Source organism: Quercus lobata, chromosome 5 (assembly GCF_001633185.2).
Source record: "Quercus lobata isolate SW786 chromosome 5, ValleyOak3.0 Primary Assembly, whole genome shotgun sequence".
Classification (NCBI taxonomy): domain Eukaryota; kingdom Viridiplantae; phylum Streptophyta; class Magnoliopsida; order Fagales; family Fagaceae; genus Quercus; species Quercus lobata.
The window spans coordinates 31,377,720-31,405,494 of record NC_044908.1 but is presented as its reverse complement, the minus strand read 5'-3'; the positions used below and the strand labels follow the sequence as shown (position 1 = coordinate 31,405,494).

At 35.5% G+C, this 27,775-nt stretch overlaps 2 protein-coding genes across 2 annotated transcripts; one reads left to right on the top strand and one right to left on the bottom strand.

The window, feature by feature from the left end:
* The first annotated feature begins 2,148 nt into the window (after positions 1-2,148).
* LOC115991515 (PTI1-like tyrosine-protein kinase At3g15890) lies at positions 2,149-8,107 on the top strand. Its single transcript, XM_031115262.1, has 4 exons — positions 2,149-2,656; positions 3,179-3,326; positions 6,871-7,133; positions 7,208-8,107. The coding sequence occupies exons 1-4, from the start codon at positions 2,613-2,615 to the stop codon at positions 7,848-7,850; spliced, it is 1,098 nt and encodes a 365-aa protein (XP_030971122.1). The 5' UTR covers positions 2,149-2,612; the 3' UTR covers positions 7,851-8,107.
* A 445-nt stretch (positions 8,108-8,552) lies between these two features.
* On the bottom strand, positions 8,553-23,524 carry LOC115989805 (pre-mRNA-processing-splicing factor 8A). The gene is made up of 25 exons (XM_031113684.1): positions 23,038-23,524; positions 21,769-21,892; positions 21,546-21,638; positions 20,979-21,369; positions 17,830-18,316; positions 16,923-17,713; positions 16,542-16,810; positions 16,058-16,372; positions 15,664-15,968; positions 15,105-15,559; positions 14,858-14,984; positions 14,104-14,345; positions 13,890-14,013; positions 13,620-13,809; positions 13,427-13,534; positions 13,082-13,335; positions 11,859-12,475; positions 11,664-11,770; positions 11,309-11,563; positions 10,715-11,188; positions 10,214-10,375; positions 9,828-10,025; positions 9,468-9,746; positions 9,111-9,353; positions 8,553-8,989 (listed from the first exon to the last, which is right to left on the bottom strand). Exons 1-25 carry the CDS (start codon positions 23,277-23,279, stop codon positions 8,795-8,797), a joined length of 7,047 nt encoding a protein of 2,348 aa, XP_030969544.1. The 5' UTR covers positions 23,280-23,524; the 3' UTR covers positions 8,553-8,794.
* Between the last annotated feature and the right edge of the window lie 4,251 nt (positions 23,525-27,775).

Here is a 27,775-nt window from a genome sequence, read left to right as displayed (position 1 = left end):
AAATTAGTGTAAATAATAAAAAACTAATCATGCTAATACGAAGGGATAAAGTATGAATGTAAAAGAAAAGAAAAACAGTATCATGTGGTTGTCCTTATGTACCTTATCGCCACTTGATCTCCTTTCAAGTTGAAGGATTTTATGTTTTTGAAAACACATGTTGTGGGCTCACTGCACTTTAACAAACACAACGGAACAAAAATCACCTCAAAAATCATTCATATTCTTTACATTACCTTTACAGGTAAGTTGTATGTCATGTCCACATAATTGTTACTTAAGATTATTTGTTTTGAGTATGTTGTTTAGGTTGATTGATTGTTTTGGAGTCAATCAAAAAAATTGAACACTTTGCAAAATTTTATCAATCAATATTAGTCTTTTGGGAGGTCTAATTTTTCCTTGAATTAAACTCTTTTTCTCTCTTTTTTTTTTTGGCTAAAATAGTTACGGCACTTCACCATAGCTTTCCGTGGTAAACGTCGTGTTAGTTGAGACCGAGGTGGTCGTAATGTTGTAGTAGTTGCATAGTCTCAAGAAAGAGAGCAACTAATTTCTCAATATAATTTTAATAGTTGGACTCTCAGGTACCAACTAATTTCTCAATTAAAATTTTGATTGTTTGATTATCCTTTAATTGTTTAGTAATTTTTGGGTTAGGTAAGTGCCGTAGTTTTCTACCATAAAGTAAGCACAAATTAAAGAAGATTTTCCCAAAAAGCTTTGTGATACTGACATTTTTTATCCTCATATAATTTGAACATATACACAGCAATACAGTGACAAGAAACACCTTGTCTTTTACTGTTCAGTAACTAACTAGTATGTGTTATGGAATTTTATTCAGATTCTTTTCAATCCAAGAAAGAGTTACACAGAAAAATACATAGATAAGGTTAATGGCAACCACAGTTGCAAGCGTCTTCCAAAAGCTATGTCCTAATTCAACAATTATACGGATAAGAACATATGTTGAAGTACCCGTTGGATTGGTTCTCAAAAGGAAAAAATTAAAAATATATATATATATATATATATATATACATAAATATATATACACCAGTTGGATTAGCATTTTTGCCTGTCTCAAAATAAGTATCTTAAATTTAAATAACATGATTATTAATTTATTATAAAAAATAGAAATCTTATGATTTTTTTAAAATATATATAAGTAAATAGTAGGAGAGGAAGTGGTGGGCTATTAGCTTGACTTTTTTTTTTTTTTTAAGAGAGTTTTAGCCTATAGCGTTCACTCCTTATTAATTTGACTTTAATTGATTTTTTTTTTCAACATGAAAAAAAATTAATATCTTAGCATTACTCTCAAGAAATTATTTTAATAGTTTAAAATTTGTCAAAACTTAAAAATTTTTTTATAAAAAAGATTTTCTTTGGAAAAGTACAAGTATTTAAATTGAGATAGAGAAATTAATATATATATATATATATAATAAATATTTTTTTATTAGATAGATAGAATTTAAAAGTTATGGTATTCACTTAATTATAATTGTTTTTTATTCTCCTATCAAAACATCAATGATTTTGTTTTGAATAGATGGTATTCAAACTCATGTTCTTTGTTTGAAAATAGTATTTGTTTATTTTTTTTAAATATAAATAGTAAAAATTTAAAGTATTCACTCCATCATTATTACTTTCTATTATTAAGTTAAAACATCAATGATTTTGTATTGAATAGACAGAATTTAAACACATATCATTTATTTGAAAGCAAAAATTTTGTTGATTGAGTTGATTTGTCTAAAATCCGACAATAATAATAACAATAACTGTCAATAAAATAAAATAAAATAAAATAATTCCCATGTGCAAATTAGAGTTTACCGTTTATTCCTTGTGTTTGGTACAAAAATTGGACTCTCCTTTGAATTCAATCCATAGGCCAACAACCACCAAGTATAATTTATTTTTCCTTCTCAAAAAAAAAAATATATAATTTATTTTTTTGAATAACACAATATTAATTTTAAATTATATTGATATGCTATCATGTAACGGAAAACTATTTGAAAAATGGCCCCCATCCCCATCAATGTGAATTTAAAAAATTGAGAACAGCTGCGTAGGACCATAGAAATAAATAGAAAAAGAAGGTAAAAAAAAAAATGCTTAAAGAAGAAGACTTTGTTTCCTACAACAAATAAGTGCTTGCCCAATGATACTATTCTCCATGTTCCACAATTTTCACAAACACACGCTTCCTTCTTCTACAAAAGTAAATCAGAAAGTACAATTCTTCTTTTGTTGTTGTTGTTCCTCAATTCTCGTAGTAACTTAACATTAACATTTGCCTAAACAAATGATACTTTTTTAGCTTTTGCTCTTAACTCTCAAACACTACACACTAAAAAAAGAGTGAGAGAGAGAACAAAAGAAAGAAATGTCTGTGTTTTATTCCAAAGCGGTTGTGTTTCGAATCTAAACTTGCTTCAGCTTCAGCTTTGCTCTGACCTCTAGTCTCCAACAAGCTAAGTTAAAGAAGACGAAGAAGAAGAAGTAGCTGATTTTCAAAACCCAGAATTTTAAGGGGGAGTCTTTTTTTTTTTTGACTTTTTTGTTTGGTGGGTTTGATAGGAGTGGGGGATATGGCTTTTCTTTCAATGCTATGTTGTGGAAAGGGTACAGATCGGTATGTATATGAAGTTATTATGTTGATTTATTTTGTGGGTTTTTGTTCTTTTGAAATATAGTATTGGTTTAATGGTGTTAATTATTCAAGCTTGAGTCTTTTGTTGTGATGTGCTTTATATTCTGATGATTATGAGAGCTGAAAAGAGTTTTGAATTCTGGGTTTAGCTTAGATTTTAGGAACAGGCACTTGGGTGTGGGTGAGACTTGAGAGTAATCTCTCTTAAATAGCTTTATTTGGTTGTTTGGTGTTTGGTGGGAAAAGATAGAAAAGGAAAATAGAATCAGGAGACTTAAAAATGTAAGCTTAATGACCCAATAGAACAGAATACCTGAGCATCACTTAACTAAGTATTTGATTAGTTTGATTCTAGAAAAACATGTTATGCTTTAGTTTATGTGAGAAACTAAACGAAGAGTAATACATATACACATATATGAAATTATATCAGGCTTAATTGCGTTCACTTTTTCATTATAATGTTTTGATGCAAGTTTAGTTATAGAGTGGTTGATTTTACAGGAGTGAACTAGGGAAGAAGCAGCAAACTTGGAGAGTCTTTTCTTTAAGGGAGCTGCATGCAGCTACAAACAATTTTAATTATGATAACAAGCTTGGAGAAGGGGGATTCGGCAGTGTTTACTGGGGTCAGCTTTGGGATGGATCACAAGTAATGAATCCATTTCTCAGTTTCTGCTTAAACTTTCTACTGTGAATTCTGCTTATTATTTGTTGATTGTGCAATTGCAAAACAGTTATTTTTATCACAAAACATTCAATGGCTATGTTATTGATATATGTGAAAAATTCATATAGAAAATGAGTATCTTAAGAGTGTTAGTTTTGATTGATTTAACTTTAGGTTCTGGATCTGTTTATTTTATTACGAATTATATTATCTCATAGTGCTTTGTTCCACTTATGGTAGTTTGTCACCCCCTTTTTTGCTGGTCTTGAATATTGAAGTTGATGAATAGGAAATTAGCAATACACTTGTGACTATAAGAAAATGCCAATAAAGCTAAACAGCCATGTGACCTTTGTTTACTTTCTTCCATTCTTGTCAAACATTTAATTATCTTTTATTTTAGAAAGAATACTTAACAAGGAATGTATTTTAAATGTTCAAAATTTTAAATGAAATGCATGCTTGAAAGGTAAATTTCAAATGTGACCCGATGAAATATTGTATAAAAACAATTGCATCCAAATGAGCGGTATGGATATTAAACATTGCAATTAAGACTCATAGCTTGCTCTAGCAATCATTCACTTCTAACTGTATAGTCTAGGAGGTCATGCACTTACAGATATTGGAGGCTGAATAGTATGAATTGCGCTGGTCAATTGTAAGTTGTGTTCTTGTTGTTAATGGTGATTGTCTCCGTAGATTCTGGTTAGTTTCCCATGTCTACTTGCTTGAGGCTTATTTTCAAACATTGAAGTGAAAGAAAAATCAGATTATAACCAGTATTATTATACTCTTTAAAAAAAAAAAAAGATTGTTTCAAAGAAAAAAAAGGAAATCAAGTTTATTAAATGTTACTGAGTAAGGTTGTAGCCTGAAACTATAAATTGTGTGTGTGTGTGTGTGTGTGTGTGTGTGAGAGAGAGAGAGAGAGAGAGAGAGAGAGAGAGAGAGAATAGTGTCCTAAAGTGGAATATGGTGAAGAAATTAGTTTTTGGAGGACAGAAATGGTTTATAAGTAAGATTGGGAATGGAGTGAATGTGAGGTGGCGCAACCCTATCCTTCCACCCCTGTTATTTTACTTTATTCAATTTTTATATTAGAGGATAAAAAGGAGGATTGTGATATCCATTCAAAAGTGGGATAGCACCTATTAAAAAAATGAGGAAGAGATGCCCAAGATGATTTGACTCTGTACAACAAATCTCAAATGCATTAATGAGAAAGAGAGGCTTGATTTCATTTTGAATGAATGAAAAGGATTAGAGGGAGGTTCGAGTAGTAAAGACGGATATGATAAAACAAAGAGGTAACTGAAGAATTTGGCCTTAGGGTGGAATGGCCAAGAAAGATACCTAGCTGACAATGGAATAACGGATCAACCCCAGTTAGTTGGAATCAAGGTGAGAGACAAGAGTTGAGTGGAGTACTGACCATAACAGACTTTGTAATAATACCAATAGATCCAGACTTGTAACCCAAGTATGTATTAATTGAACTTCTAGGTTTTATATATATATATATATATATATATATATATATTTATGGGGCAACCATAAAACCTGCCATTGCACCCAATCCTGCTTGGGGCATTGTAGTTTCTTGAATCCAGTCCAACCTTATTTCAGACCTGTGTGAGCTCACACCACTAGAGGAGGTGGGGTGGAGCCTCAGTGTCAGAACATGTTGATGGTCTCTTCGAGTTATATGAAATTACATTACAGATGCTTTTTAGGTCTAAACCAGTGATTGATTTTTCCTAGTGTCAGCATTGCTTTCCAACAGACCAGAATGTCAATTTAGATTGTTCGAGCTGGAACATTCTTTACTTCCATGGCAAGAAGTTTAGTGAGTTAAAAGCTTTTTCCTATTTCTTTCCAATATATTCTGTTTTAGCGAGGCAGGATTTTCATTGAATGAATTAAACACTGACTTACATCTATGTCATCAAACTTTAACTTGCATATAACAAAAAAATATGACATTTGAGCTCTCTAGTTCGACTGGCACTTCCTCCCCTTATAAGTTCTAGGTGGACAGTGAAGTCTTGGGCTCAAGACATATTGGATGCATATGTAACTTACTTACCAACAAAAAAAATATTGAACTTCCCTTTTTGCCATGTTTGACAGCAAGTGGTGTCCTGTGTACTTATCCTTTCTCTACATACCTCAAAAATCTGGTAGCTTAGCATTGTAAAATGGAATGATAAGTCAGGGCAGACTTTTTAAGTCAAGCAAGAACATAGCATTGGGAAGTCATGGTATGCAAGACAGTTGATTCAGCTTAGCTGGTTGTAAGTTTCCCTAAGACACCAGGTTAAGTGACTTCTTAAACAAAAATGATTTCATCCTCATGCTCAGAAGGAGAAGAATAAGAAAAAAAATATTATGAGCTCTCTCTCTCTCTCATTTTGATAAGAAAAAAAAAGATTTTGTGGTGGGTATGCATGGAGTTGGTGGAGAATTGGTCACTGCGATAATTAGCTTGGACTATGTACATGCACTGAAGTAATGTTGGACATAAGGTGCTTGTGAAAGTATCAATCTTATAACATACTTGTAAATGGAAAATTGCCACTTCTGTTTCACTAGACTTGTCCTGTAACCCAGAAATTCATGGGCTTCAAAGATGCTAATCAGTACCTAAGCTAAGTGCTTTAATTTAAAGTTTCAACCTCATAGGTTGAAGAACTTTTGCCATCATTATTCTGTTTTGAAGCCCTCTTCTTCCAGGTAGGCTATTGCCAATAGTACACCCTTTTTTTTTTTTCATAATCGTTCTTCCTGATGGATATTAGTAATTTTACAGTCCATGTTGAGACACAGAGAACTTGCATCTTTAACTGACATAGTAAGAAGATGGTTCTGTGCTTTGTTGGGTCAAATTTGGACAATATTGCTAATTGGATCAATTGATGCCTCTTAAAGTACATGGTGCACTAATCCCTTGAGGATAAAATTAATGCTGTTCTTGTATTGGTCACCTTTTTCATGCAAATTGATTAGGACTTCTTAGTCATCCTCTGAAATTAATGTACATTTTTTCCTATATATAATGTCAAAATTATAATCCTGAATTGCAGGAGTGCAAATGGAACTAATTGATTTGGGTGGAAACCCAACTGATTCAAAGTGCTTGGGGATAGAACTTCATGATATGCTTTTTACAAATATCACCTGGAGTGCTCTCTCTAAAAATCACTTCAGTTGTAATAGTAAAACATGTATAAGTTGACTGGCATTGTAGTTATCAAAAACAACTATCTGTTTTTAATGCTATTAGAAACTTTTTTCCCCCCTAAACGCATTCATTTTAACTTTTATTCTTTGACTTTGAGTCTTGGATGCTATCACAACTTATTATGTGCTTGATTATTACCAAGTAGTAGCCTTTCCTCAACATTCCTCACCTGGTGGTAATCTTTGCAATGGCATATATTTGTTATATACAGCCTTTCCTCAATATTTTTGTGATGCTTCATATAAACTGAATACCATTCTAAGAGGTGATATATATTTGCAGATTGCAGTCAAAAGGTTGAAGGTTTGGAGCAACAAAGCAGAGATGGAATTTGCTGTTGAGGTTGAGATACTAGCACGAGTACGCCACAAGAATCTGCTCAGTTTACGTGGCTATTGTGCTGAGGGGCAAGAGCGTTTGATTGTATATGATTACATGCCAAATTTAAGCTTACTCTCTCATCTTCATGGGCAGCACTCCGCAGAATGCCATCTCAATTGGGACCGACGAATGAGTATTGTAATTGGGTCTGCTGAGGGCATTGCGTAAGTACTGATCCTGACTTTCCTATTCATCTTTCTTGTGCCATATACATAACCTCCTAATTTGTTTGATTCAGCTATCTCCACCACCAATCCACTCCACATATAATCCATAGAGATATCAAAGCAAGCAATGTGTTGCTAGATTTAGATTTTCAGCCTCGGGTTGCTGATTTTGGATTTGCCAAGTTAATCCCTGAGGGTGCAACACATGTGACAACAAGAGTTAAGGGTACCCTTGGCTACCTTGCACCAGAATATGCTATGTTAGGGAAAGCAAATGAGTCTTGTGATGTCTACAGCTTTGGAATACTCCTACTAGAGCTTGCAAGTGGCAAGAAACCCATTGAAAAACATGGAGCCGTAAAACGCTCAATTACTGATTGGGCACTGCCATTGGTCTGTGAGAGCAAGTATGATGAACTAGTGGATCCAAAGCTTAACGGCAAGTACGTCAATGAGGAGCTGAAAAGACTTGTCTTGGTTGCACTAATATGTACTAACGTTCGGCCTGAGAAAAGACCCACAATGCCTGAGGTGGTGGAGCTTCTGAAGGGAATCTCAAAAGAGAAATTATCTGAACTGGAAAATGATGAACTCTTCAAGGCCCCTCGTGCTGCAGATTATAATGATGGGACTTCCATTGCTGAAGACAGCACAGACTTCATCTCAGAGGAGAGAGATTCAAAACAGGAATTGAAAGAGGAGAACGAGCTTTAAAATTGAACATAATCACACTACTAACTCCAGTATACATTCGATATGAAGTTTGTATTTATTTTATTATTTGGTTTTTCTCAAGGCAAGGTGGCCCTGGCTGTCCTTTTATTACTATTGCTAGGAACCACATGAAAGCATGGTTTTGTGGCTGATGTAAGATTTGTGTGCTGCTCATCTACTTTTTTTACTTTATCCTGGAGTGGATGACATGGAAACTATATTTAATATTTATTGAATTGTGCTAAGTTTTTGGCTCTCGCATTACTACACTAGGTGGATTTTTTGGCTTTTCCATTTCATATATATATGTATCTCAGTACTGCCCAATCTGAGATTTGCGCTTTTGTTGGAGCTGTCAAGAAACAAGAGCCATCGTAATTGATGAATAGAATCAGCAGGTCATTAGATACTCTCATCTTACACGCTCAACAAAAACACAGACTATATCATTAATCAAGAAAAGTCTCAAAAGTAGGGAGTTAGAACAAATAAACAAACGTCATTATCCTATCCAAAAAAAATATAATAATAAACATCATGATTATGCATAGAGATTGTGTAAGTTTTCTTTTTTTATTTTCTTCTAGCATATGTCCAAGGCCTCATATTCTGGACGGGCAAGGCAACAACTAAATGCAGAAGACCACCGACCACATTCTTCCAAATGCAACACAAAGCCAAAGCAAACACTAACAAAAGAGGTGCGAGTCTTAAGCTTGAATACGAATGTATGCACTTTAGATACCAAATATTATATATACAACCGACTAGTTTACAATCGCTACAAAAAGCTTACAACCTCAATCTGGATATAATATATCCATCCATATCATGATATACATGATTATTACAACAAAGGGCTCTACGATTTCTGTCCCCAGTCTGCAAATGTACTACAATTACTTCTCATTGTAACTAACAATATTTGTTAATAATCCCGACTCCTATGTAAAGGTATCCTCACGGTCTCCCTCAGCAAAAGTCTCTCCCTCCTCCAAGTTGCTGAACTCCAGGAAATGAGTTGGCCTGTGGTCTTCATGATAATACTCACGTGGTGTCCCGAGCTTGACCCCATACTTCATACTAGGTGCATGTTTCACCCCCATGAAGTTGTAATTCCATGGACCATTATCCGGCATCTATTAAACAAAAGCCACAGAATGACCAAGTTAACTCCAAGAATGAAGAAAAATGTCAATACAAAATCCAATCAAAAGCATACCAACCAAAGCATATTTCAAAGAAAGATGATGTTCTTACCATGTAGAAACCAAGGAAACGGTCACTGAGAAGCATTTGGACCTTCTCATAATGAGTGGGAAGGTAACCATGAGGATTGCTTCCAGTGTCCTTGTTGACACGGCCCCACTCATACCCTGATGGTGTCAGCTTATATGCAGTTAGGGAGCAGGAACCTGGAGTGAAACTGCAGGTCAAAATAATGCACTTCTCTCCATCCCATTGCTTGTTGTTTTCCAGGATCTTAGCATGACTTGTGAGATCCTGCAAGCAAAATCTCAGGTAAGATAACAAATCATGGCCTTAAACCACTCTATGAGAAGAAAACCTTTAGCATTTCTATTTAAACAAATAAAGCGTACTGGATTATACAAATACCTGTGGTGATAACTGGGGAAGTTCATTAGGCTGTGTATGCATCCATCCCAAAGGCTCCAAATCATTCAGGAAATCATGCTCTGGGAGAGCTGATGGAAGATTGACTTGCTGATGGGTTCCCCACTGTGGTGGCATGGCAATACAGCGGATCTCCTTAACCTGAGGGTTGTCAGGGGGACTTATACCATACAAGTAACCAGCAATTTGTGTCCGCAGATCTGCCATGCAGATAAACTTCTTCAAAATGTTCTTTGGCATGATATAGGTATATCCTGTTTCCTGTATTATCAAGTGTACTCCATTTCAGTAAATATAAACAATCAATGATTATCAGATATAACAGAGTAGGTAGATCAGCACCTTTATATCCTCTGAATTCACGTAAATATGATTGACACGAAGATAGAGGTTTGTTGCAGATATTGCTCTCACACGCCAATCAGTTTTAGACCCAAACGCAGCTTGCTCATATGGACTTGTGGTGGTTACAATAAGCTCATCACCATGCACATTTGTAGTCTTTGTTGTAACTGCGGTCAGCTGACTTGCTTCTTTCGCCTGATAATGTTACACAGAAGATGATCAACTTAATAACACACCACTGAGTTCAATAGACACGCCAAATCAGGAGATTCCCAAACAATATATTTTGCAAGAAACGCCATTTTTGTCCAGAAATAATGCTAGTTTATATCAGGAACCAAGACAATGTTAAAACCAATAGGAAGCAGAAAAAGAAGCATCACCTGTTTCTCAATCTCAGCAATCTGTTGTCTCTGTTGAGAAGGAGGAGTAATCTCAGCTCCAAGTATAATATCACGGATCTCAGACTGTGTCAGAGCTGACGTATTCACATTGTTCTTCTTGGCATAATCCGACAGTATGAGATCTCTAAGAGCAACCTCAACCTGTACCATAAAATATATTAGCATAACACATATCATTAAAGGGAAGCATGACCATCTGTTTATAAATAGATGTTTGATAGAACTGTTATTGCTGCTGAATATATAATCAAAATTAGGAACTGATTATGCCACAGCAGAACAGGATATGAATGATTATTTTATAAATAAAGTACATCTCTGAAAATATTTGTCACAAAAAGTACGGACTTCTCTTACCTATAAATTAAGGTGAAATATTTAGAGAGAACAAAAAGTGACCATTTTTTTTTGGGGGGGGGGGGGGGCTAAGCTACAAATCCAAGAAAAAGAAATGTACACTATTACAATAACGGAGTTTACCTTCATCCATTGATCATCAGTGAGAGATGGCCAGATGTGGTGTGGCTCAGTAATGATTGTTTTGTCAGGCTTTAGTAACATCTTTGCCTTCTCATTGTTCACATGTAGCGCACGCAGGATCAGAATGAGTCGGGAGAATGCAGTGTATGAGGAAATACTTTTCAACCAATCATCATAAATGTTGAAAAGGACCATTTGCGGCTCTGTGGCCTTCAAAATCAGATCACCAAATTTCTCAATCTTCAAGCATGCTTGGAATGGAAGCTGCAGCTCACTTCCTTTGATAACTATGTTCGGGAAATCCAGCAAGTGAACCTCCAATGGATCCAGCATTCCCTTACGAGTCACAATAATTTGTTTTGGCTGTTCCTCAACAGGCAAAGACCGAACTAGAGCAGCAACTTCTTCTGCTGTTTTCCACTTGGCCAACTGACCAAGACGCTTTTGTCCTGCCCACACACTTGTGTGGATGACCTGTAAGAAATCATATCATGAAATAAATTTCCAGTGTCTGAACTCTAGAGAGAGAGAGAGAGAGACTACTTAAAAGTATCACTGAAAAAAAAATGAAAGAAAAAAAAAAGACAAACAGACCTTCAGGAACAGCTGTCCAGTCCTTGGATTGAATATAAAGATGGCACCATTGATGGGTTTAGTTGTAAGATTTCCCTCAAATGTCTTATGGATAGTAACACGATACACATTTGTGTCATCAACAAACCAAATTATTTGATTGCTGAAGATCTCTCCATAATTCTGAGATGACAAATATGGTTCAGTGGGCTCAGAAGAATACAACTGTAAACCTTTCCTTATCCGCTCCCTCAAGACATATAAAGCTGGATTTGACTGCAAATGCACAAAGAACCATTAGTTCAATGCTACGTGCCTACACTAATTTAGAACATGAGAAAAAAAAAAAAAAAAAAAAAAAAAAAAGTTTGTGCACCTTCATGATCTTATTCATAGCCTGCTGAAGCAGAGGCTTTGACCCAGGAAACCAATTACCAAATGCAGAATGCAAGTTGTATGCCAAATCAATTCCAATCATCACACCTGAAAGGATAGTTCATTGCTGATTACTTCAAACCAACAAAACTGAAGGATCGAACAGAGTAAAGCAAACAAAGAAAAAAAGGCATACCAGTAGGAGATGGATATATAGACATATTGTCTGTTGTATAATCCATAAATTTGGCCCGAGTGTAACGCTCAATATCATGAGAGTCATAATCTCCCCAGCGGAGCTGCACGTCTATCCAGTACTTATTGCTTGCTTTCTGATCAAACACATCCTTTGGTTCAGCTACAAGACTAGGTTTTGACATCGGCCATCTATGTGCAGCAAAGAGAAGAATGTCTGCACAAGAGCTGTTCATTTTGTAACTCTTTCTTGGATGGATTGTTTCCTTCTGCACAGTTTCAATTTCCAAAGCATCCAACTCCTGATCCAAAACTTGACAAAGATCCATGACAACACTCTCATGGATTTTTTGCCACAAATGCGCACGGAATATTTGAATCAGTGATATCTTCAAGGTAGGGATCTTCCCATGCATGAAGATTCCAGTTAGATCCAATTGGACTTGAAAACCCACGTACACATTTGCTCTATTTATCGTAGGTGACCACCAAAGCGTAAACCTACGGTTAGGGATTTGGTTGAGACCAGATCTCTGAGCATTTGTCAGCTTCTTATACTTCATTGATTCCTCAAAACCAGATGCCTTTTCCCAGAAGAGACCTTCCCAAGTTGGAAAGCTGAAAATTTTTAGATAAGCAAAGTCAGTCAAATTTTATTCTTCTCAAAAGCATATTAATTCAGGAGTGAAAGACAACCCTAGCTGTATAAATAATCCCACGACTATAGTAACAATTAGAAAAATAAATATTATCTGTTCTTTATCATATCACACATACTTCCTTCAGATATGGTTCAGTCTCTAGAGCAAAAATAGCATTTCTGCCAACCTAAGGATGAACAAATCTTCCAATACAGAATCACAGATGCTAATGGCATTTTGGACCAAATAGCATTTCTGCCCCATAAGCTAAAAGTGAAAGGTAAGTCATGGGTTCAATCCACTAAGGATGTGAATTGTAATTACCTATCAAATAAAATCTTACAATATAACAAATCGGATGGATGGCCAAGTTCAAATTTTGTTACAATTATGAACTACAGTGCAATAAACTCTAACCTGCAATGTTACTATGTGTATTAACCAGCCAGATAATATATGTTGAATTCTCTTTCACATCACCTATTTGCAGAATAGAATCATGTGCAATCCTAATAGATTTATGATAATGACAACGATGACTGTAACTACTACTGTAAACAAAATCAAAACACAGTATACTCACTATGTTCCTTTGAATAAGGTATGCTCAAGAATTCCCTCAACACCACCCAAAGCTTGAATGACATCAGTTCGATAATTGTTCAAGTTCCAAAGTTTCCCATCATGCCTCTGGTGTGTCCACCAGAAAGGGTTCTGTTTTAAAACTTGGTACTGTTTGAAGTCAGTACGCACCCTCCATCCTTTGTCATATGCCAATGTGTGTCGGTCCTTCTGAAACAAAGTGTTTATACGAGGTATGCCCCTGTCCCATGAATCCTGTCCAAAGAATTGAGAAAGCCATTAGAATAGATGACTTTTGTAGAAGTCCTAAAATATAAATAAATAAATAAAAGGTAAAAATACTAACTTCCAAATCTTCAAGGGTCAAACGCCTATTTTGAGCCTGAGCTTCCTGCCTCTTCAATGCATATTCTGCCCAAACACGCTGTGAATCTATGAACTCGCTCTCCCATGGCTGTCAAGAAACCAATATGATGTCAAAAAATTGAAGAAAACGCACAAGCACACCATATACATATGAAGAGTGAATCTCAAATTACCTGTATATATCGATAAAGATTTGGAATCAGCTGGTCCTCTTCATGGCTCATTCCACTCCTAAAGTGGGTTACACCAACATCTGTCTGCTGGCTGTAACGGAGGTCACTTTGTGGAATCAATATATGACCCATAGAAAGCATGCCAAGTCCTCCGATTTCCTTTGGAGTGTAGAAAATGACAGGAGGGAACCTGAAGGAAGATTGAGTTTCATCAGTACCGAGATTAACTTTCAACTAGAATAAATTATTTTATGTGACCAATAACTTTACCTGCTAGGCATCTTTGAGTTCAACCCAATCTTAATACGGGTTTGGATTTTATTTTCACATTTAACCAGCAAATCTAACAGCTCTTGAGTATGCACAGTAGCTTCACGGAAATAAGTCATGAGACCTATTTTTTTTAAAAAAAAAAACATTCATAAATATCCTCATGAAGTCAAACAGCTGTAACAAGGCAGAATAAAAATTTCAAAATAAGTACCTATCAAGGCTGTATTCCATTTATTGACAATTTTTGTAAATGTTGTGGATCCTGAAGACATAAGAATCTGCCTCACACGATTCTCAAACACCTTCATGTGTTCATCATCAACCCGCAAGAAAGCAACTGCAGTCCGTTCTTTGGTCTGCTCATTCTGGAGATTCCAAACACCATCTCTTGTATTACTGAATGCTTCTTGGGTCATCCTTATTTTAGGAAGAATCCGAACTTCAAACCCACACCTAAAGATCAAAGAGGAGAGGAGATGTTTCAGACAACAGGTCCATTCATCAAAAAACACACATCACAGTAATAACCTGACAAACCTCTTGGAGATTGAGCCTAGAGAGGCAAAGAAAACAGAATGGGTCCTAAGATTCGGAAACCTCTCCTATAAGATCAAATACAACATATAACAAAGGCTCACCCAAAACACAGAACGAATTAATTAAAATTTTAGGTTCAGAAACAATTTCTCAGCATTGAATAAGGTCTGGAGCAACACTGAACTAATTCTGTTTGTTGAGATTCACATTTCAAATTGTTGAGTAAAATATTCAGGAGCTACCAGCTTGAGAGATGGAAAAGGCAGACAGACCAGTGCATAAGAAATTCCAAGTATCAAATAAAAAAAAAATCCAAGCAACATTGAACACACGATCATTGCTGGAAAACATAGGTTCAACACAAGAAACAAATAAAAAATATATATACACACACATACAAAATAATGTAGCTAGTTAGATAAACATACATGCTGAAAAGCAAGTTTGGATTGTCCTTGCTGTATACAGAAACAAAACTGTTCTCCCACTCCAATGTAGTGATGCTTCGAGGAAGACGGTTCTTCATATCCCAGAAAACACTCCTCCCAAGATTTACTGAAAGGAGAATTTAGAAAAGAGTCATGACATACATTATTTTTAACATTAATGAAAGCCTCATTCACTTAAAAATGTTAAAGTCATAACTCTAAAGAAAGAAAAGAATGAGATACATACCATCGTGTTTCATGAGCCTCATTCTTGCATCTCTAGGCCAGCACTTCTTGTTGTTATATCCAACCATATTTTCATTGTTAGGATCAGGATGCTCAGTAAGATACCGCTGGATAAGGTCTCGAGCCTCTTCGTGGGTGAAGCGGAACAATATGTGGACCCTGTCTATGTAACGAGAATAAAGCCGAATAGGGTGCCGTGTCTCAACTTTTGTGTCCCAATAAGTAATGAACTCATTAGGCATCTGTGGGGGCCCAGCAATCTCACTAGCTCGAGTCAATCCAAGGAGCAAGAGATCCAGCACAAGTCCGTAATATTGTACAACAAAAGAAGCAAACTGGAGACCACGGATAAGACCATATGAGTTTGTGTGACTCATATCCTTGTAAGACAACACAACATTGTTCTTTGCGGTGACATAATCAGCAATGTTGTGGTCAAGAACCAATCGCAAGAGCCTGCAACACCACAGTAAAAAATACATAAATAGATAAATAGATAATAATTCAAGAACTCCAAAAATCCACTGATTACAGTTGCAACGGGACCAACCATTACATACCTGTTTAACATTGTCAAGTCAATCTTCTCAAAGAACTTTTCAAACTTTGTTTGAAGCATCACCACACATTGGCCATCACTTGTGTCCCATACACCTTGTAAATTGTTTATACCCTGACACCATTTATAAACCAAAAGTGGGGGAGGCTCTGAATCTGCAGGCTTTATCCAATTTGGAAAAAGATGGCGTTTGTCACCTTCATACCATAAATATTGATCAAGATATGCATCTGTAATCTTCTCAAGAGGCTCAATCTCATAAACTGGAATGAGATAACTGTACAAATCCATAAATTCTATGCCAACCTGCAGGGAAAAAAAACTCAGTTCAAACTCATTCTACTAGGTTGTGAAGTACAAAGGACAAAGATCAATGCATTAATCAAATAACTTACTTCTTTGAATGCACGCTGAGTGAGCAGGTGACGCTTGATTCGTGACAGTGCTTCATGTGGATTATCATAGGCTTGTTCAATAAGACCCAACTCTTCTCTTTGAAGCTGGTTTAACCTCACAGCTACACTATAAGATTCCTTCAGCCGCTCCAGAGCAAGGATAAGAAGTTTTGTGTCATGCTTATATGATAATGGAGGGAACGGGATGGGAGAGAACTTTCTTGACTCCAACCAATGCACTGTCGTAGTGTAAATGGCAACTGCTTCTTCTGGTGTGACATATGGACCATCTTTCAAGTAGTTGTGTTGTCGTTCCTACAACAATTGAAAATGAAAATTGAAAAGACAAATAAGATGAGAAAAAAAAAAATGTATTCAAAGACAATTGAAAAAGAAAAAGGCCAATAAGTCCTTCAGAAAACTGTGCACACACGCATATTATGTGGTGGAAGTTTAAACAAAAGAATGAAGTCAGTATCTGCACCTGTTCTGCCTTCAACCAAAGACGAGTCAGTCTTCCAAGATTCTTCCGACAAACTGTCTTATCGACAGTGGCTCCTCTTTTTATACGCTCACGATTATAGTGGGCAACATTTGTCCACCAGTCAGCTTTTGACTTAACATAACGAAGAATCATGTTCTCAATGGGAACTGGCAAACCAGGAACCTTCCAGGGAATATTTGCTTTCCAACATCGCCACGCCTCACTGAGATGCTGCAATATTGTTCTGGCTTTATTCTGCTTAATGCCCTCTGCAATTCAATAATACAATGTTGGAATCACAAAGACAATAACCAAAATATAAGAAATAAAGGGGAAAACCACAAGCCAAAAAGAAATACAATAGGTTGAGTCAAAGATTACCTGGCATAGCATCAAGAACATCATGCATAACAGCTGCTCTTAGCTCCAAATCAAAGTGGCTTTCAACACGTTGCTTAGTAACTGTCTTAGCCACTCCTTTCGAATGGCGCCCTTCAAATTGACGTGCAAGTAAATTCCCTAACCACCGTTCCAGGAGAGGCACTATACCACGTAGAAAGAACAACCAAACTCGCCACATTGGTGCCCAAAACCCGCATCCAGGTCCTTTCCCAACTGGACCAGTATTGAACCGATAGTAGATCAAGTGTTTCAAGTCTTTGCACATTCTGATCTGCCGCATAAGCCTATATTTGTAACGGTACATGCCGGTCAGTTGACCAACATGAGAAAATGTATATTGCAAGCCATCGGCCAATTGGAAGGCATCCACATTACCCAGGCGAAACTGGATATTGGCATCAACCACAAGCTTTGTCAAGCGCAGAATCTCACGACACAGATGGAAAGCATTACCAAAACGTGACTTCTTGCGCTCTTTTGTAGTGAGGGTCTTCACCGGCTTCAGATTGAAATTATAATCAAGGTGGAGGTAATTTAAATTTTTCCTATGTATCAGCAGATTTAGCATGTTATAGCCCTGCTTACAAACTTGAAGACCAGCTTCAGCCCAATCAAGTTCTGTGGTTTGGAAAAACTTAGTTGCTTGCAGAGATCGGAACAAGTGCTTCTTCTTTTGAGCCTTAGGAGGTCTGTGATGCAGTTCATTCAACACAAAGCATTTTAGCAATTTTTGATAGCTGACTCGAACTTTAACCGGATAGGATGGAGGACTGCAAAAGCAAAGGCAGGGATCAACTTAAATGATATTTAATATGTACTAGATAGTTCATATACTTTATATATGCCAAAGCAACATAAATAAATAAAAAAACCATAAAGAACTCACCAATGCTCTTTATACCACTCCGACACAAGGGGTATGTCTTCTGCACGTCTCATCCGACCAGATCTCATGTTAAAAGGGCGTGGGGCAAACAATAAGGAAATTCCAGCAGCTGTGGTGTCAGTATAAAGTTGAGTATCCCTCAACAGAGGTTCCACTCCTTCCGGCAAGAAGAAATCATCATCATCCTCATCATCACGAATTTTCTTTTCATGCCGATCCTTGTTAATGCTAGTTATTGGGTGTATTAAAGGATCATAATAAAAAGCAGGTAAATCAGGATCCTCGGTTTTTATGTACATGATCATGGGAGTGTGATACACACACAGCTTTACTTTCCTTGGTCTATTGTTGTAGAGATGAGGGAATGCAATTCTGTATTCTGTCCGGAGAGGTGATCGAATAATTAGCTTGTTAATATCATTGAACTCATTCCAATCCTCATCACCTTTCTCCATGTCACGATACAAAGGCTCAAATTTAGGTCCACCTGCATAAGTGAAACAAATTAAATACAAACTCAAACCACACTTATGAACACAATTGAAGGCCAACAAAAAGCAATCTAACAGCAACTCTCAAAGTATATAAAACCTTAATTGTAACCAAATTGATTATCTTCACAATAAGGATACTAGATTACCTAGCATATAAAATTTCAAAATCATCACATAACTCACTTTTTCTTTTCCATTTTGTACCCCCTTTTTAGATAAGTAAATAATAACAAACAATAATTTTCACAAATTCCGATGATATCAAATTATTTACTAAGTTCTATACACTGGGTAATGATAGGACCACAGCACAGCATACAACCATCAGCACACCTGTATACCAGCATGGCAAATGAACCAAGTAATATAGATTGGAAAAAAAAAAAAAAAAAAGGCGACCTGAAAACACAGCAGATCTCTTAAAATTAAACAGCCTCTAAACCATCATAACACATCATAAGAATCTTTCTTTTATTCTATATTAAGTAATAGATCAAAAGAAGCCCAATTTAATAATTGATATCACATCACACCATAGAAGAAATTCAAGAGATCTAAAGCTCTTTCCCGAGAAAAATTGGGGTGTCTAGTTGCAGCCCGCTAAAAAAGAACTATAAGGCTAAAGCTGAAATTTGGAGTTTTTTGGAGAGACCTCTACTGCTTTATCTAGAACTTCTATTTCTTATCAAAAAAAATTTAGAACTTTAACACACTATTCACTGTAATTTCTCATATACTCAAAAACGCTAAAGACCATTTTAACTAATGGGATTATCTCACAAATTATCGCAAATTATCTCTTACAACAATGCCAAATAGGCACCATATGGCACTAATGGGATTCCTTACAACCCCAACCAGTTATTAGAGTATTCTAACCATATGATATATAACTAGCCTCATCACACGCGCTACTACATGCAAGCTCATATACTCTTTTTTCTTTGTATATTTTTTTCATTAATCCCAATACAGGGTTTATACATTTGTCCCATGAGACAATTGCATTACAACCTACCCTTCAAATTAATTTAGACCATCAAAATGTGTATATACAGAATTACATCCAACCAAATTGCATAATGATTCACTACATTATGCCATGGTACAAATTCTTATGCAAAAGTAAATGCAGACTATGAAGAATAACTGGATTTATGTCTTTCATTGTCTATTCAAACTGTTTCCAACAACAATTGCTATCCTATAGAATATACTACTAAATCAATGGTTTATGTACATTTGATATAATGTGTATTACAATTTGCAGCTTTATGGACTACTGTCACTACTCATGGCAACACAATACAACCAAGCATTGGCTGTTGTAACAGGTCCACATCACTCCTGACTTTCCTACCACTTGCTAAGTTTGTGTCATTGTCATTCTCTCCATGGGATTTCCTTGATTACAACACTACAGATAAAAGTATGCAACGCCAGCCATTGCTATCAATCAGTGTTGGCTTCCTTGGCCTTGGTCGTGGTTTTAAGGTTATCTTCCTTTTTTTGGTATTGTTTGGATGATTTTCCCCCACCCTCGGAACACCTCCCCCCCTCCCCCCAACCTCTTTACCAGTTTGGAAACTTTCTTTCATAATAGATTGTTCACTACAAAAGAAACTGATTTTTTTCCAAAGTTTGTTTTGGTTTATTACCCCCATCTCCTTTGAAGTTTAGATTAGATGTAATTTGTTATCAAAACCTCCTTCTCTGGCCCACCCATCACAACCTTTATCCACAATAGCTTTTTGTTGTCGTTGTGGCACATTTGCCACCAAAATGTCACCTCCAGCTAGCACAAAACAGAGGAGAATACAGACGTTCCTTTTTTAGCATTATCTGGCCATGCACTTTCAATTGGATTTTTTTTTTACAATGATTTTCCCATCTCACTTTGGAATAGATAGATATTCTTTCTGAAATTTGTAAAAGCTGAAAGCCTTTTGGGGATTCGATTATGCATTATGTTTGATTTTTTTTTAATGAAAGGAAGAATTGGATCGGTAGTTAGGGAGGGTTGCTCAAACATTTCTGAAAAGTAAAGATAGATTTCTTGGAGTGATGATGAGGTTGGTTATTAGAAGGGCAGCATTTTTTCAGTTCTGTGGTTGCGTTCTTTTTAGAAACTGATAGTAGCAATTTAAAAGCAAGAGTGGAGAGATGTACATTGGTGTAATTCTAAGTTGTAGCAACTGCTCTTTAATGGGGAAGTTTTAGTTTGCATAACCGCTTGATAGTAGGTTTCAAATTTTCTGGGGTTGTTTTGCGCTAATGAATTTAATTTATGCCCTTAGAGCTTATTTCGTAGGAGGACAAGTTTCAATTAAACTATAAGGTTACTTTTGAGATTTACTGGAAAGTGGACACCAAGCATTTCCAATGCATCAAGTGTTTAAATTTCTGTATCTCCTTCATTTATTCCTCTATTTGCGTGTATAGTGAGGGGGGGGGGGCAGGAGTAGACTAAAATATACTATAGGGTTATTTTTGAGAGTATCCAAACGTGGACACCAAAAATTCTACTCCAATTATATACAGAGATTAAATCTATTCCCTAGAGTGTCAAAAAAGATTCTTGAGAGCACCAAAGAACTCAGAAGAAAAGCAAAACATTAAGAATAAAATGAAAAGAAGAGAAAAAGGAAGACATACCAGGTATACACATATTCAATGCTTTGGCTGTAAAAAAAGACTCCATGTCAAACAAGTAGAAATAGTTGCGGTCAATTAAGTCAGAAAGCAACTGTCCTGCAAGCCGATGAAGAGTTGCCATGATAGGAAGAGAGAGATGCCATTTCCGATAACTTGGACCATTTATAAGCTTTGTTTTCACAAGAGGCTTATGGTCATAAAACCAAGTATATACAGCAGAATCCTCTTCTTCATCCAACTCTAATTGGATAGGCTCCAGAGGATCAACATCTAGAAGATTATCAGCATAGTCCAATGGAGGTTCCTCATCATCAAATGGTGGAAACCGCATTCTCTTGAAATGCCGACGATCCCTCTTCTCCCTTCGCATCATGATCCACATTGTACCCCACTGTAAAATTTTATGATTTGATCAGCCATCATCATTGAAAGGGATGATGACAATATGATAACAAATAATACAGCAAAATATTTATGGCACAGCTATCCATACCATCTTTGAGCTCCCATGATCTCCTCATGAACTAAAAAAGAATATCCTCAGAAGGGAAGAGAAGAGAAACAAACCTGAGCCAAATATATAGGTTCAACAACCCATGGTATTTCGTTCACAAATGTAATAGCCCCAGAAATATGGTACAAAACCTTCACATCTCGAACCTAAAACCACAAATGTAGCAAGGAAACTTTAGCAAGGGAAACGCATAAGACACATTCTAAGCATAAAAATAAATAAATAAATCAATCAATAAAAATCTAAAGAAATGAAAAAGAAGCAAAGAATGCATACCTGCTCCCATGGCATAGGCATATTCTCAAGAAGCTTGTAAACTGCATGTGGAATGAATTTAAGGGCTCCAAGATAGACACGTTTATCATGACGATATTTCTTAGAGGACATGTCCCCATGGTCTCTGTCAAAGAGAACACAAAAATGAATACAACAAAAATTCATGGTGACCAACAGTATTAATCCCACAGTTACAGAAACCTACTTTTTAAGAGAACAACAGAAGGGAATACAGGGAAAAAAACTTTAAATGAAAAGGCATATAGAAATATATCAAACAATATACATTAAATAAAAATACAAGTAGCTTCCGTAATACAGCAAGGAGTGAGACAAAATCTATTACTTGGAAACATTTTAAAAATAAATACTATTGAGCCAAAGAAGAAAGGCAGACTAAGTGAGAGAGAGCATATGCACTACTGAATGCCAAAACCTTTGATCACTAATAACAACCAACCCACAAGAAAAGAACAATGATTTCACATCCTAAAATAAAGTTTCAATATCTCTTCTCTTTTCAGCCATTAATTTCATACTTCGGCAAAACCGTCATCCACATCAACAAAATGTTTAAACTTATGACACCAAAATGAAAGGTAGAAAAACGACACATGAAATCACATAGTATAACATCAATAAAATCCCAAATCAAACAGAAAAATGAAAACCTGCCTGCCTAACAAACTATTTGGATCATGTATACAGGCTTTCTAGGAACTCCATTTCTTATAATAGTACCCCGGGAAAAAAAATTTAATAAATCAAGTACCCAATTATAACATCCAACAGCTACTCACCTAACTATCTTAAATGCTAAAAACACACAATTAGATTCACAAAATCACCAATAGGTTTTAGCTTAAATGGTACCTCCTCCCCTTTGTGAGAAGGGTGGAGGGTGAGGTCAATTATAAATTATAGATAATATAACCAATCATCCAACTAAGCTCAAACAAATCATACAAAATTGTGCTTATATACGTGTGTGTGTGTGTTTAAATATGAAATCATGTAATACTATTAACAAATAGGAAATAAGTAAAAACCCATCAAAATCTTCACTGAAAATAACAAATTATAATCCAGAAATACCCCAATAATCAAGTACCCACATACAAAATCCTATAACTACTCACCTAAACTATCTCCCATCCCTAAAAAATGCACATAATTAAATCACCAGTGATTAAAAAAAAAATTAACAGCAATTCAAAATCTTTCAACAAACACTCCAAATAAGCTCTCAGGAAAAGGAAAAGCTCTGACCTAATGATCTTCCTGACGTGCTCAGGAGGCATGTCCTCCTTCTGCGTCTCGACGAACCCGAACTTCCGCTTGTCGCTGTACCGCTTCGAATTGAGCTGCTGCCATTTCCTCGCCTTCTCTTCGAGCCGCGCCTCGGCCTCGGCCGGCGAAGGCAGCACGGTGTACGATGGCTGCGCCGCCGGCGGCGGAGGAATGGACGAGCCAGTGGTCCCCGGCGGCGCAATCTGGCCGCTGTTCCACATGGTGGAGAACGAGGTCCTAAAACCCTAGCAAAACCTAATGAAAAGAAGAAAACGAAGTATAGTGCGTGTGGATTTGAAGGTTACTTAGTGTATGAAAGGGTTTTGGTTTTTAGGGTTAGGTCTAAAGAAAGAAGAATGAGAGGGAAGTCTCAAAGCTTCCTTCAATGGCGGTTTCTAGGGTTTTGGGGATTTGTGTGTGAGAGTCTCTTTCTCTCAGTGAGGAAGAGAAAGAGAGAGAGTGAAAAAATGGGTGTGAATTAATTGGTTTATATTTTATTGAAGATGGATATATGGCGGTGGCACGTGACTTGGGGTTATTGGGTGCTCACTTGGGTTTGGGCTTTGTGTTGTTCATAGGATGGATGGGTAGGATTGGGCCTTGCAAAAGCAAGAGGTTTTCTATAATTTCTCTAATTTTATCTTGTTTGAATAAAAATTAGAAACTATAATTTCTCTATTTTGATTTTAACCAACCAAAAAATCATGTTTTACTTTACGTAAGTAACATAACCACTTTGACAATACATTCCATTAAAATAATTTAAAAATAACTTTTTTCTATGTTTTTTTTTTTAAGGTAAACTATATATTTGATCTTTATCCTTTACACCATATTTTAATTTGGTTTCTAACCTTTCAATTGTGTCAATTTAGTCCCTAATTTTTCAGTATTATGTTAATTTAGTCACTACTATTATATCTTGTATGAAAATTAATGACATGGAAAACGACCAAAATTAAATTTTAGTTTATTCTCACATCAACGAAAGCTAATTTTTTATTTTGGCCATTAGACATGTCATTAATTTTCATTCAAAAGATAACAATAAGGACTAAATTGACATGGTACTAAAAAGTTAAGGACCAAATTGACACAATTGAAATGTTAGGGACCAAATTGAAATATGGTATATAAGATAAGAATCAAAAACGTAATTTACCCTTTTTTTTCTACACACAATTGAACTTTAAAAAAAAAAAAAAAAAAAAAAAAAAAACTACCACTCATTTCATAACACAAAACTAATTTCAAGCTGCTCTCATTGATAAGACTCATTGTCATTCTCACCACGCCATTGCTATTCAATCAACCTTTAGTCAACCTATGTTAAAAAAAAAAGGCCAAAGGCAAAGGAGAGAGAGAAGTTCTTATAGTCGCTGTTCTCACCACATTACTGCTAACATCCTGATTGATCCCATCATTGTTCTTACCATGGTTGTCAAAATCGCGATTTGGATTGTAGAATTGCACGATTTTACGATCCCACCTCACTAAAAAGTTTAAAATCGTAGCAAGATCATAAAAATGGTAGGATCATATAAGATCATGGGATCCTATCGATCCTACCAAAACACGTTTTTGGCTTGGGCTTTTTTTTTTTTTTTTTTTTTGTGGGATTCATTTGGAGTAAGATAATCCAACTAAACTCACAAGCCCAACGGGTTATTAGAAGCCTAATAACGAATTGAAGTCCTAAATTTACCCTATGTCAACATAAAATCTCAAAAAAAACCTATAGTACTTAAGTTTAAAGTTTTAAAAAACAAAACCTAAAATATTTAGAAATATTCAGCCCCATAGCCGTGCCTCCCCAGTCCTCTGTCAAAAACCCAACACCTCTCAACCCTCTCAATGATGTTGTCGTGAGCCATCGCCACCTTTAAGCTTTCTACTATTGGGTAATTTGTTTTGATAGTTAATAGTTTATCATTTATTTGTACTTTGATAGCTTGATTCCACATTGTTGTGTTGTGTATATGATTTTGACAAAGCTTTTAAGGTTTTTATTTTTCCATTTTGTTAACTAAATTAAGTAAAATTTGAAAAATTATGAAACAGGATCTTCATTATTTGATTCATTGAGAAATATTAGTAAATACAATTAGTAGTTTAGAATTGCATACAACCTGTTTGATGAATTCTCTGTGTGATTTTTTGAGCATGCTCTGTATCTTGGTGTATTTTTGTAGCTCTAGTACAAATATACAATGTCTACTTTGGCTAAAAATAAAATTAAGCAAAAAAATGCACCAAGAAATAAGTCTGACCCGAGATGAGATCATGGTGTTGAAGTAGGTTCAAGGCAAGTTCAATGTAATTATTGCAAAGAAATTCATAGTGGGGGTATATATTGGCTGAAGCATCATTTAGCTGGGACTAGAAAAAATGTTTCAGCTTGTCCTGGTGTGCCAGAAAAGGTGAAGGAGAAATTTGTGGCTTTTTTTGAATGCCTAAGCTAGAGCATCTATAAAAAAGAAGAGGTGGTATAATATAGAAGAAGAGAATGATGGCAATGATGACGAATTAGCTGAAGTACAACAACTACATTCATCAAAAGGGAGGGGCATACGCATAGGCTCCATGGATAAGTTTGTTACAAAAAAAAGGGCAAGTAACAATGAATCGTATGTTTAAAAAAGGAGAACGTGATATAGTGATCCAACAAATCACTAGATTCTTCTACACTAGTGTCATTCCTTTTAATTGTGTCAAAAATTCGGAGTTTCTGCGAATGATTAATATGATTTCAAGATTTGGAATTGGCCTCAAGCCTTCTTTCTATAATGAGATTAAGGCGACATGCTTGAAGAAAGAGGTAGATTTTATACAACAAATGCTTGAAGAATATAAGGTTGAATAGAAAAAAACAGGCTATTCAATTATGTCTGATGGCTGGTTTGATAAGAAAAAGAGATCCATTTGTAATTTTTTGGTGAATATTCCTAACGGAACCATTCTCCTATACTCTATAGACACATCTAACATATCTAAAACAGCTGAAAAAGTTTGTCAAATGTTAGATGAAGTTATGGATAAGGTTGGAGAGGAGAATGTTTTACAAGTGGTGACTAACAATGCTACAAACTAGCTAGAGAGATGTTGATGCAAAAGATAAAGTCCTTGTTTTGGACTCCATGTGTTGCCCATTGCTTGGATTTGATGCTTGAGGATTTTGAAAAAGAGATTAAGGACCATAAGTACACAATTTCTAAGGGGAAGAAGATTACAACATACATATATTCTAGATCTATGCTTTTAAATTGGTTGAGGGATTTCACTAAAGGGAGGGAATTGATTAGACCTACTGCCACTAGATTTGCAACATCATATTTGAAATTGTCATGCCTTAATGAGTTCAAAGGAGAATTGATGATAATGTTTTCTTCAGAACAATGGAGGCATAGCAAATTTGCAAAAACAAAAGAAGGGAAAAGAATTCATGCCATAGTTATGGATAATCACGGCTTTTGGCTACTTGTTGTCAAATGCTTGAAGGCTGCATACCCCTTTTAAAGGTAATTTGCATGGTTGACTCTGATATACCACTAATGGGATTCATTTATCTAGAAATGGAAAATGCAAAAGAAGAAATACAGAAAATTTCAATAATGTTCAAAAGAGGTAACCATTTTATTTATATCTTCCTTAAATTTACATTTGTTTTTAATTCATTAGCTTATTAAATATATAGTCGTTGTTTTAATATAATATCCATTGTTTTAAATTGTAGTTACAAAGAGATGTGGGATATTATTGATGATCGATGGAAAATGCAACTTCATAAGCCTTTGCATGCTGCGGGATACTATTTGAACCCTTTTATTCATTATGATTCTTATTTTGATTCGGGTTCAGATATTAAATTAGGACTATATACGTGTCTTCAACAAATGGTTCAAGAAGTTAGTGATGGGAAAAAGATAGATGTCCAACTTGAAAAATTCAAACAAGCAAAGGGACTCTTTGGTATTGAAGCTACCATACTAGCTAGAATTATTAAAAAGCCAAGCAACAATTTTGTTTTTCGTTTTTTGTTTTACATTTAAATTCATCATTATTAGTTGTAGATTATATTCTTAAGACTAAGGCATTGTAATTCATATATGTATCAGCTGAGTGGTGGGACTCATATGGAGATGACTGTCCTGAATTGAAAAAATTTGCTATAAGAATATTGAATTAAACATGTAGCTCTTCTGGTTGTGAAAGAAATTGGAGTGTGTTTGAAATGGTAAGACCAAATGACTTTGATATATTATGACAATATGGTTTTTCATTTTATTTCTTAGTTAAAAGTTTGTTTCTTCCCCCCTCCCTTCTGTTTGAGAATTCTCTATTAAAATTGTTACAACTATAGGTACATTCAAAAAGGAGAAATCACTTACACCAGGAAAAAAAAAATGAATGACTTAGTCTTCGTTATGTACAACTTGGAGATAAAAGAGAAAAGAGCTAAAACATCAAGTACAAAAGAAGAAATTGGTTTGGACAATTTGACTTCTGATGATGAGTAGTTAGTAGCAGATGGTTTAGATTCAAAAGATGATGGTGCAAATTTTGATGAAGACAATGAAGGTATTAATTTATAACTATAAAGCCTTCCTTTATAGCTAATATTTATACAACTTACCTATGTATAGTTTGAATGTGTGATCACTGATCATTATTGTATATTTGTATACTTATAAAAAAAATTTGTATATATTGTATATTT

What these genes read in the sequence shown, in the direction of transcription:
- LOC115991515 (XM_031115262.1), top strand. Translation starts at nt 2,613, where the DNA reads ATGGCTTTTCTTTCAATGCTATGTTGTGGAAAGGGTACAGATCG. An exon ending in TGTGGAAAGGGTACAGATCG is followed by an intron (nt 2,657 to 3,178) that starts GTATGTATATGA and finishes TTGATTTTACAG; the next exon opens with GAGTGAACTAGGGAAGAAGC. An exon ending in AGCTTTGGGATGGATCACAA is followed by an intron (nt 3,327 to 6,870) that starts GTAATGAATCCA and finishes ATATATTTGCAG; the next exon opens with ATTGCAGTCAAAAGGTTGAA.
- LOC115989805 (XM_031113684.1), bottom strand. Translation starts at nt 23,279, where the DNA reads ATGTGGAACAGCGGCCAGATTGCGCCGCCGGGGACCACTGGCTCGTCC. An exon ending in TGCCTATGCCATGGGAGCAG is followed by an intron (nt 21,639 to 21,768) that starts GTATGCATTCTT and finishes TTGTGGTTTTAG; the next exon opens with GTTCGAGATGTGAAGGTTTT. An exon ending in GTTTCCTTGGTTTCTACATG is followed by an intron (nt 8,990 to 9,110) that starts GTAAGAACATCA and finishes TTTGTTTAATAG; the next exon opens with ATGCCGGATAATGGTCCATG.